The 12,464-nt window shown below is 43.8% G+C and overlaps 1 protein-coding gene across 4 annotated transcripts in view; it reads right to left on the bottom strand.

The window, feature by feature from the left end:
* Positions 1-3,626, bottom strand: part of LOC147011137 (calpain-9-like) — a 70,939-nt gene extending 67,313 nt beyond the window's left edge. Inside the window, exon 1 of one of the 4 annotated variants that reach the window (XM_085860054.1) lies at positions 3,267-3,626. In XM_085860054.1, coding sequence (XP_085716180.1) covers positions 3,267-3,461 — 195 coding nt within the window. In that variant the 5' untranslated portion in view covers positions 3,462-3,626. The remainder of the gene's footprint in view (positions 1-3,266) is intronic. The other 3 variants (XM_085860055.1, XM_085860056.1, XM_085860057.1) reach the window with 3 other exon arrangements.
* Between the last annotated feature and the right edge of the window lie 8,838 nt (positions 3,627-12,464).

The raw sequence follows: 12,464 nt of genomic DNA, 5'->3' as shown, positions 1-12,464 counted from the left end.
CAGAAGTGGACATTATATGCTGGCTGTCCCATCTGCTTGCATGCACTTATGGACTTCAAAGATCCCACAGTATCTGATTGACAATCAGTAATGAACAGGTGGACAGACACCAATTATACATTTTGGAAAAAAGCATCCTCATCTATTGTTACAACCACAGCTGCACTTACCATTTTACAAAACGTCATTGAAGTTTATTTCTAGTTTGTACTCCAGAGAGAATGACCAATCAGACTATTTTGACACTTAGGGGATTCAAAGGCGAAGCTGCAGTTTCACCATCGATGGAATGAACGATGACACGGAGCTGGATGTATATAGAGGAAGTATAGGTGTGTTTAAGCAGAAAAGGGGTCAATAATATTGCTATATCTCATGTTTTTGTGGTTTTGGAACCGTATTTGTAATTATAATTATATTATGTATGCAAAAAGGGAGATTGGTGTTGAACACAGGGTGTCCATAAAGTCCTTGTGCACCTTTGAACTTTTATAACTTTTGATGTTCACAAGATAGAAACAAACTGTAAATGGTGCTTGAAAGCATAATTCATTAATTTTTTTTTACTAAATACAGTTAATAATTTTAGCTTTCAACATAACTGCCATTTTTCGTTATACATCGTTCAATCCGATTTTCCAACTTCTTGAAAGCATTCTCCAGTTGCTGCTTGAGTAATTTTAATGAATTGTATTTGTGATCGTACCCCTAAGTTAATCAAAATCATGTGGTTTTGATGAGTAATCAACAGTTTTACAAAACCATATAAAATGTAGTCCAATAGGGACACGTCAGGCGAACGAGGTGGCCAACCAATTGGTCCACATCTACTGACCGATCCACTTGTCTGGGAAGACCTAATTCAAGAACCGTCGCACATTCGAAGCATCGTGGAGGGGAGCCTTGTCTTGTTGGCACAAGGTGGGATATGAAAGATGTAATCATCGTAGTTCAGGAACAAAGAAATTCTACAACATTGCAAAGTAACGCTCACCATTGACTGTTGCTTATTCCAAGAAAAGAAAGGACCGATGACGCGCAACTCCCTGAAAGGACAACAGACATTGATTTTGGTGACTATTTCATGTTGCCAGACTTCCTCAGGTTTTCCTGTCCCCAAGTTGCCTCATCAGAAAATGTCAACTCTGCATCCGGACCTTAATACAAATCAAATCAGCTTCTTCTTGTCCCCTACCCAACTTGTACACCATGTTTTGTCATAACCCGTCCACAGCTGTTTGAAATGTCATGTTGTATATGGTTTTGGCCCCATCTCTCAATGGTGAAGAATCACTTTTAAAAAACAAAACTAGAACGTCACTCGTAGAGTGCATAGTCTTGCCGCGCACACTCATTCTGAACAAAAATACCATCGTTAACTGAATACGCTACTATTATGGCTAACTGCAATAATGGCCCATATACCTGTTTAACCGATGCACCCTATTATGTCACAATTGCCATTATTCGTGGCTTTATTGATTATTAATTATTAGGATATTGAAAACCCCCTTTTAGTCACATTAAAGCTAAATTAAAAATTAATGAAGCTGAAGATGACAAAAAAATTCAAAGAATATTCCCCATGGCTCGTCCATCATATGTATAAAGTTTCACATTGATCTGTTAGGCGGTTCTGGAGAAGATTTTTTTAATGTTTATATTTACAATCCACTACGACTGTCATGCCACGTGACCTGTGACATCAGAGTTATGATTACAATGTTCTCCATGGGGAGTCACTCCAATGTTTAAAATTTTGTATCGATTGGACAAGCGGTTGCAGAGGAAAACAATTTGAAAGTGAAACTATTTCGACACGACACGACACGACACGACACACACACACACACACAAACACACACACGGGCATTGCAATTGTTTCGCATCCCTTCGGGGCGAGACCAATTCAAGAATTCCCAGATCCGGATCCAGATCGTCACCAAAATCGAGTCATTTTGTCCTTGTCACACACACACAAGCTGTGCACCAAGTTTCGTCCGAATCCGTCCTCAACGTTTTGAGATATCCTGCTCACAAACAGACAGACAAACAAACAGGTGTGAAAACATCACCTCCTTTGGTGGTGCAGGTAATTATGCTTCCATGCATCATTTATAGTTTGTTTCTATCATGTGAACATTAACCATAAAAATTCAAAGTTGCACAAGGACTTTATGGACACCCTGTATTTTAAAAAAAGAAAAGAGAAGAAGAATTTGAGAAAAGCAAGGAATTGGGGGAAATAAAAGTTGGGGGGGGGTATACAATTCGAAAGGGAAGGGACTTTGATAGATGAGAGCAAAGGAGAGGGAAAGGGAAATGACACCTGCCAAATGGAATTGGAGGGAGGGTATGGGAGAGGAGGGAGAGGGGGGAGAGGAGGGAGAGGGGGGAGAGGAGGGAGGAATCGAAATTCTCACCTTTTTGTAACCACAGAATATGGAGATGAGCCTTAAAAAAAAATAAAAATAGTATCCCATGAAGCGCTGAACTGCCAGGTGAAAAAGTCAACCCACAACCACTGTTGAAGTTTTGTGGACATGGATCCAGGTTCACAAGATTCCCAAAAAAGGAAATGCTACTTCAGTATTTATTTCCTGAGTAAGAATGTCAGGGGGCCTAGGATTTGCCACCAATGTACGTGTTCATTAAGTTAGACTCAATAGGGGAGGAAAAGGTAACACCATTTTGCAAAGAATTTGAGCAACAGGTGGTGAAACGAATCGTTCCTTTTGTCTCGATCATTAGTTCGTCTCATGGGCACATCTCAAGCACTTGATACACTCTGCTATCCCGCCTTGCTCTGCAAACTCTCTGCCCGTGACAAGTGGGGTTGGGCCGGGGAAGTTTTTTTGCCCAAGTCTTTCACGAACCGGATGGCTAGGCCTGACGCTCGACCAAGTCGTTAGGGCAGGAATTTGAAATTTTTTCTGGGTGCCGGCAATAACTTGCTCACTCTTCACAACAAAAGCACCGTGGGATCTCTAAAGTCGATCAACGAATGCCAGCAGACGGAACCCCCCGTTTAATATCCATCCGAGGGACGACACACAAACTGATAGCTCGCCCTACCTGTGAAACACAAAGATGACAGTTTATATAGCTGGGTCGGGATTCGAACCCAGGCTAGCTAGACAGGTTCGAAGTGAGTGCACGTATATATCTAGGACATCCTGCCAGCCCGAATCAGAATGCTGTGAATTTAACATTTTTGTTCAAAACAAGTTTCTCGCCATCGTAGACTCGAACCCCGAGAATCCTACCTTGGGTCTCTTCCACTGGATCCCGCTCATTGCAATCGGTGAACCTTGAGCACTGCCAAGGGAACAGAGCGAGGCTGGAAAAATATCATCGCAATAGAGTTCACCTCGCTGCAGGCAGTGGGCATGCAGGGAGTCAAACACCTGTTCTTGGTACGACCTTCCCTGGCTATCCTCGTGTGCTGCACCCAGCTCCATCGAGATGTTTGGGTCCTGGGAAGGAAAAAATTAATAAAACCTTTCCAAATCACTCAGTTCCGAAAAATGGACACTGTATATTTTCCCTTTTCCCTTCCTCTTGGTTCCTTCTCGTGGTTTGTGCAAAAAGCAAACCACCAAATGGAACAAGACCCTTCTTACTGACTCCACCCTGTATTTATTCTCATGGCATTCCTCCCCAACCGCCCTCCTTCTGCTTCCATACACATGAACTCGTCACAGAGCCCCCAAGAGCCCATTTTCACTCTCATCATTCCCTCAAGATTTCCAATCCTGGACACAACCCCCACTCATCGACCGTTGTGTTCCTTCCCCTTTCCCATGTGGTCGCCACATCCCCAACTACGACCCCCACCCCACACCCAATTGTATGGTCTGCGTACCCCCTCGTTCTGACACCCTCGTGTACCACATTCTCTCCATTCTTCCACGACTCTTTATTAAATCTAGAGATTTATTTGATTCTTCGACAACATATCTGTCTCGTTACACACCGCATTTCACACGATGATCAACACACGCCCTGGTAGCTCAGCTATCGTGTGCAGCTTGTCTGTGGCTGTTGGTTGCATCATTTTCTGAGGGCTCAGAGCCTCGGCTGTGCCGCTGATGCAGTGCCCCTATATTGCCAATACACTGGTAAACTTAATTCACCAAGGTGAACTTAATGGAAGGACATGCTAATAGCCAAGGTAAACTTAACCAAAGGACATATTAACAGCCAAGGTAAACTTAACCAAAGGACATATTAACAGCCAAGGTAAACTTAACCAAAGGACAGACTAGCAGCCAAGGTAAACTTAACCAAAGGACATATTAACAGCCAAGGTAAACTCAACCAAAGGACATGATAACAGCCAAGGTAAACAACCAAAGGACGTGATAAGAGCCAAGGTAAACTTAACCAAAATACATAACAGCCAAGGTAAACTTAACCAAAATACATGATAACAGCCAAGGTAAACTTAACCAAAGGACAGACTAACAGCCAAGGTAAACTTAACCAAAGGACAGACAGACAGCCAAGGTCAACTTAATTAAAGGACAGACTAACAGCGAAGGTAAACTTCACCAAAGGACAGGCTAACAGCGAAGGTAAACGTAACCAAAGGACAGGCGAACATCCAAAGTAAACTTAACCAAAGGACGTGATAACAGTCAAGGTAAACTCAACCAAAGGACATGATAACAGCCAAGGTAAACTTAACCAAAGTACATGATAAGAGCCAAGGTAAATTCAAACAAAGGATATGATAACAGCAAAGGTAAACTTAACCAAAGGACATATTAACAGCCAAGGTAAACTTAACCAAAGGACATATTAACAGCCATGGTAAACTTAACCAAAGGACATATTAACAGCCAAGGTAAACTTTACCAAATGACATGATAACAGCCAAGGTAAACTTAACCAAGGGACATGATAATAGCCAAGGTAAACTTAACCAAAGGACATGCAAACAGCAAAGGTAAACTTCACCAAAGGACAGACAAACAGTGAACATAAACATAACCAAAGGACAGGCGAACATCCAAAGTAAACTTAACCAAAGGACATGATAACAGCCAAGGTAAACTCAACCAAAGGACATGATAACAGCCAAGGTAAACTCAACCAAAGAACATGATAATAGCCAAGGTAAACTTAACCAAAGGACATGATAACAGCCAAGGTAAACTCAAACAAAGGACAGACTAACAGCCAAGGTAAACTTAACCAAAGGACATATTAACAGCCAAGGTAAACTCAACCAAAGGACATGAAAACAGCCAAGGTAAACTTAACCAAGGGACATGATAATAGCCAAGGTAAACTTAACCAAAGGACATGCTAACAGCCAAGGTAAACTTAATCAAAGGACAGACAAACAGCCAAGGTAAACTTAATCAAAGGACAGACTAACAGCAAAGGTAAACTTCAAAGGACAAACAGTGAACGTAAACATAACCAAAGGACAGGCGAACATCCAAAGTAAACTTAACCAAAGGACATGATAACAGCCAAGGTAAACTCAACCAAAGGACATGATAACAGCCAAGGTAAACTCAACCAAAGGACATGATAATAGCTAAGGTAAACTTAACCAAAGGACATGATAAGATCCAAGGTAAACTTAACCAAAGGACATGATAAGAGCCAAGGTAAACTTAACCAAAGGACATGATAACATCCAAGGTAAACTCAAACAAAGGACAGACTAACAGCCAAGGTAAACTTAACCAAAGGACATATTAACAGCCAAGGTAAACTCAACCAAAGGACATGATATCAGCCAAGGTAAACTTAACCAAAGGACATGATAAGAGCCAAGGTAAACTTAACCAAGGGACATGATAATAGCCAAGGTAAACTTAACCAAAGGACATGCTAACAGCAAAGGTAAACTTCACCAAAGGACAGACAAACAGCTAAGGTAAACTTAACAAAAGGACATGATAACAGCCAAGGTAAACTTAACCAAAGGACATGATAACAGCCAAGGTAAACTCAACCAAAGGACATGATAATAGCCAAGGTAAACTTAACCAAAGGACATGATAAGAGCCAAGGTAAACTTAACCAAAGGACATGATAAGAGCCAAGGTAAACTTAACCAAAGGACATGATAACAGCCAAGGTAAACTCAAACAAAGGACAGACTAACAGCCAAGGTAAACTTAACCAAAGGACATATTAACAGCCAAGGTAAACTCAACCAAAGGACATGATAACAGCCAAGGTAAACTTAACCATAGGGCATGATAAGAGCCAAGGTAAACTTAACCAAGGGACATGATAATAGCCAAGGTAAACTTAACCAAAGGACATGATAACAGCCAAGGTAAACTCAAACAAAGGACAGACTAACAGCCAAGGTAAACTTAACCAGAGGACATATTAACAGCCAAGGTAAACTCAACCAAAGGACATGATAACAGCCAAGGTAAACTCAAACAAAGGACAGACTAACAGCCAAGGTAAACTTAACCAGAGGACATATTAACAGCCAAGGTAAACTCAACCAAAGGACATGAAAACAGTCAAGGTAAACTTAACCAAGGGACATGATAATAGCCAAGGTAAACTTAACAAAAGGACATGATAACAGCCAAGGTAAACTCAACCAAAGGACATGATAACAGCCAAGGTAAACTCAACCAAAGGACATGATAATAGCCAAGGTAAACTTAACCAAAGGACATGATAAGAGCCAAGGTAAACTTAACCAAAGGACATGCTAACAGCAAAGGTAAACTTCACCAAAGGACATGATAACAGCAAAGGTAAACTTCACCAAAGGACATGATAACAGCAAAGGTAAACTTCACCAAAGGACATGATAACAGCAAAGGTAAACTTCACCAAAGGACAGACAAACAGCTAAGGTAAACTTAACAAAAGGACATGATAACAGCCAAGGTAAACTTAACCAAAGGACAGACTAACAGCCAAGGTAAACTCAACCAAAGGACATGATAATAGCCAAGGTAAACTTAACCAAAGGACATGATAAGAGCCAAGGTAAACTTAACCAAAGGACATGCTAACAGCAAAGGTAAACTTCACCAAAGGACAGACAAACAGCTAAGGTAAACTTAACAGAAGGACATGATAACAGCCAAGGTAAACTTAACCAAAGGACAGACTAACAGCCAAGGTACACTTAACCAAAGGACAGACTAATAGCGAAGGTAAACTTGTGGGATAATTAACTTGGAGGCCAAGAATCCCAAAGTTCTCACCAAACTGATTATATCAATTGACTAACGACAAATATTTGTTCATTTTCAAACACAAAAAGAACCTGAGAAGTCAAATGTTCCAAGATTCCGTCACCTGTTCACTTCCCTGACTTTCACACGCAGGTATTCATGAAAATCTGTGGTTGAAAGGAACAACATGTCTCTTTCCTTTTGTCGTTACATGCATTTTTGCCTGGGAAGCATGTCCTGACAGCAAGGCCAGGGTTGTGTTCAGTTATCAAGTTTCTTGTGGAATCTGTCTCCAAGTGGTTTAAGCACTCCGTTCAAAACCGTTGTTAAAGAACGGCTGGCTTGGCAAGCGTTAGCTAGCAGCTTGGTAACTAAACACACCAATGTTGTCTCATAACTCCAAATAATCAACTGAGTACATGCAGCTTCATGTTCCAGTGGACAGTCTGCACAATTGAAATTTAGTATGTACGCACATTCCAACAGATGGGTTAAATTTCTAGACAATCCAATAATAATCAGCATGGAATCCATCATCGCAGTTTATATGAATCCTTCCTTTTCTCCATCGGCCTCATCTCACATCATAAAATTCGTATTCAGACCACGGTTGGGTTTCATTACCAATCAGTGTGGAGAGCGCTCGCCACGTGGCTTATGCACTCAAGCAAGCACTCCAATGAAACAGTTGATAAGGAACAGAAGGCTTGGCAAGCGATCGTAAGTTGATTGGCCGTGGAACACACACGAGGTAACTCCACCTTTGGAAATGCTGCTTCTACTCACCTAACAATGGATGGAGACCCTCAATGTCAGACATGAGATCAGGACCATCTCTATGGACGTACCTTGTGCTTTCGATACAGTCTGACATCCTGCCTTACTCTCCAAACTGTCTGCCTTTGACATCCAAGGCCAACTCCACACATGGCTTCCTGACTTCATCTACTCTTGTTGCCAACATGTGGCACTCATTGGAATCTTTTCATCTCCTCTCCCTGTCAAGGTTGGAGTGCCCCCAAGCCAGTGTTCTGGGCCTCGTTCTATTCCTGATCCTCATCAATGATCTCTCTGACTGTGGAAAATCCTCTTTATCTATTTCCTGATGACTCCCCCCCACGCCCCTAACTCTATTGTGACATCCCTCATCCTTCAGACATGGAGGCTGCATCCTCTTCTCTCTCTTCAAACCTTGAAAAAAAACCCACAAGATGGTCAAACACTTGGAGTATGTCCTTCAATCCTAACAAATCTCACACTCTCATCGTCTCTCTCTGAAAGGACCATCTGGCAAACCCTCCACTCCACTTTCTTAACAATCCTCTTGAGGAGGTTCAGTCATTCAAATTCCTGGGTCTCACTATCAGCCATGATCTCTCTTGGGGAAACCATGTTTCAAAGTTGGTCTCCAAAGCCAGCCACCGACTGGGCATCCTCCATCGTACAAAGTCCGACCTTGACGCACATGAGCCTCTATCTACTTACAAGGCCTTCATCCGCAGCTTGATGGAGTACTGTCTCCCCTTTGGGCCACTCCACCTGCACCCTTTGTTTGTCCAAGTCCACCACTATTTTACCCTTCACAAGCTTGGTGTTTCCTCCTTCTCTCTCCACTGTTCTTTTTCGCCCTGTTACATCCGAATCCGTTCAGTGTTCTTACTCTTCCACGAACCTCGACTCTGCATACAAAAACATAGGGGCAATACCCCTGGGCATTCACCTGATAGTGGCTGCATAAGATAACCAGGCAACCACTGGTAGGCATGGATGACCCACAAAATATACGATGGAGAAGAAAGTAAATACCTATGGATTTCTATTTTTCATGCCATGAACAAACCTTGGTACATCACAGGTGATTAAGGTTGTGGTGAAGTTTCATCGGAATTGTGTTTGTAGTTTCTGAAAAGAGATGTTGAAAGTATTTGTGGATGGACGGACAGACAGACGGACGACGAGCCATCCCATAAGCACCCTGGAACGACGTTACAGGTGAGTTAAAATTAAAATTCGCACATCTATGTGGATTCCGACACCAACCTGGATTCCGACACCAACCTGGATTCCGACACCAACCTGGATTCCGACACCAACCTGGATTCCGACACCAACCTGGATTCCGACACCAACGTGGATTCCGACACCAACGTGGATTCCGACACCAACGTGGATTCCGACACCAACGTGGATTCCGACACCAACGTGGATTCCGACACCAACCTGGATTCCGACACCAACCTGGATTCCGACACCAACGTGGATTCCGACACCAACGTGGATTCCGACACCAACGTGGATTCCGACACCAACGTGGATTCCGACACAAACGTGGATTCCGACACCAACGTGGATTCCGACACCAACGTGGATTCCGACACCAACGTGGATTCCGACACCAACCTGGATTCCGACACCAACCTGGATTCCGACACCAACCTGGATTCCGACACCAACCTGGATTCCGACACCAACGTGGATTCCGACACCAACCTTTGAATCCGACACCAACGTGGATTCCGACACCAACCTGGATTCCGACACCAAACTGGATTCCGACACCAACCTGGATTCCGACACCAACCTGGATTCCGACACAAGCGTGGATTCCGACACAAACGTGGATTCCGACACAAACGTGGATTCCGACACCAACGTGGATTCCGACACCAACGTGGATTCCGACACCAACGTGGATTCCGACACCAACCTGGATTCCGACACCAACCTGGATTCTGACACCAACCTGGATTCCGACACCAACCTGGATTCCGACACCAACGTGGATTCCGACACCAACGTGGATTCCGACACCAACGTGGATTCCGACACCAACGTGGATTCCGACACCAACCTGGATTCCGACACCAACCTGGATTCCGACACCAACGTGGATTCCGACACCAACGTGGATTCCGACACCAACGTGGATTCTGACACCAACGTGGATTCCGACACAAACGTGGATTCCGACACCAACGTGGATTCCGACACCAACGTGGATTCCGACACCAACGTGGATTCCGACACCAACGTGGATTCCGACACCAACGTGGATTCCGACACCAACCTGGATTCCGACACCAACCTGGATTCCGACACCAACGTGGATTCCGACACCAACCTGGATTCCGACACCAACCTGGATTCCGACACCAACGTGGATTCCGACACCAACCTTTGAATCCGACACCAACGTGGATTCCGACACCAACCTGGATTCCGACACCAAACTGGATTCCGACACCAACCTGGATTCCGACACCAACCTGGATTCCGACACAAGCGTGGATTCCGACACAAACGTGGATTCCGACACAAACGTGGATTCCGACACCAACGTGGATTCCGACACCAACGTGGATTCCGACACCAACGTGGATTCCGACACCAACGTGGATTCCGACACCAACCTGGATTCCGACACCAACCTGGATTCCGACACCAACCTGGATTCCGACACCAACCTGGATTCCGACACCAACGTGGATTCCGACACCAACGTGGATTCCGACACCAACGTGGATTCCGACACCAACCTGGATTCCGACACCAACGTGGATTCCGACACCAACGTGGATTCCGACACCAACGTGGATTCCGACACCAACGTGGATTCCGACACCAACATGGATTCACACACCAACATGGATTCACACACCAACATGGATTCACACACCTACATGGATTCCTACACCTGAGTGGATTCACACACCTTCGTGGATTCACACACCAACGTGGATTCACACACCTATTTGGATTCACACACCTATGTGGATTCCCTCACCTAAGTGGATTCACACACCTATATGGATTCCCACACCATAGCGGATTCACACACCTCTGTGGATTCCCACACCTAAGTGGATTCACACACCTCTGTGGATTCCCACACCATAGCGGATTCACACACCTCTGTGGATTCCCACACCTATGTGGATTCCAACACCGACGTGGATAGAAGCTGATTGTTATTTTTCGATGAAAATGTCAAAGGTCAAGTTTGCAGAAAATCTTTAATTTCTATCCGATTCTCTTAAAATCTGAACACGGTTTGTATACCGGGTCACTCAATGGGTTCACCAATAAAACGCTAAAAGACGATTGTTTTGAGGTCAAAAGGTCAACGGTCAAGGTCACAAAAATCGTCAATTTCTATCCGATTGACTTGAAATTTGAGCACGTTTGCATACTGGGTTATTGAACACCATTGGTTTTGAGGTCAAAAAGTTGAAGTCACCTAAAATCGTCAATTTTTTGTTATTTCTCTTTACCTCCGCAACCGAAGGACGTTGTGTTTTCACTCCTTTCTGTTTGTTTGTTTGTTTGCGTACAGGATTTCTCAAAAATTGCAGTCGGATCGGGATGACATTTTGTGGGCAGGTTGGATGTGTGACAAGGACGAACTGATTCGATTTTGGGAAGATCCGGATCCGGATCCGACTATTAGAATTTTTAAGTGATTCTTCACCAGCGATAGTGCCAAAAACGATATATAGCACAATATCTCAAAAGATTGTGGACAGATTCGGACAAAACTTGATGGACACGTTGGGTGTTTTGCAAGGACGAATTGATTCGATTTTGGTGAAGATCCGAATCCGGATCTGGATGCAAGAATTATTTAATTTTTAAACTGATTCTTCACCAATGAGAGAAGGGGCCAAAAACGATATAGTACTGGACACCATGATATCTCAAACATGTAATGGGCATGATATGTTCTCGTGGATCAGGCATTACGTGGTGGAGGTGTGCGCTCTACTGAGTGCCCTTCTAGTTTTCACCTGTTTTCATCCTATTTTGCACAGGGAAGAAGAAGAAGTCCGAATACAAAGTGGATGGGTTGTGTGTTTTCAGATGCTCTCCAGTTAATGTTGTTTTTGCTCTTGTTGTTAAATCCACAATTCCCCTGGGTTCATTAACGAGTTGACCCCTGGGTTTATTGACGAGTTGACCCCCTGGGTTTATTGACGAGTTGACCCCTGGGTTTATTGACGAGTTGATCCCCTGGGTTCATTGACGAGTTGACCCCTGGGTTCATTAACGAGTTGACCCCTGGGTTTATTGACGAGTTGACCCCCTGGGTTTATTGACGAGTTGACCCCCTGGGTTTATTGACGAGTTGATCCCCTGGGTTCATTGACGAGTTGACCCCTGGGTTCATTAACGAGTTGACCCCTGGGTTTATTGACGGGTTGACCCCCTGGGTTTATTAACGAGTTGACCCCTGGGTTTATTGACGGGTTGACCCCCTGGGTTTATTGACGTGTTGACCCTGGGTTTATTGAC

Source organism: Eptatretus burgeri, chromosome 16, assembly GCF_056783735.1.
Source record: "Eptatretus burgeri isolate ZD-2024b chromosome 16, Ebu_testis_v1, whole genome shotgun sequence".
Lineage (NCBI taxonomy): Eukaryota > Metazoa > Chordata > Myxini > Myxiniformes > Myxinidae > Eptatretus > Eptatretus burgeri.
The sequence above is the reverse complement of the archived record's forward strand: the minus strand, read 5'-3'. Positions and strand labels throughout refer to the sequence as shown.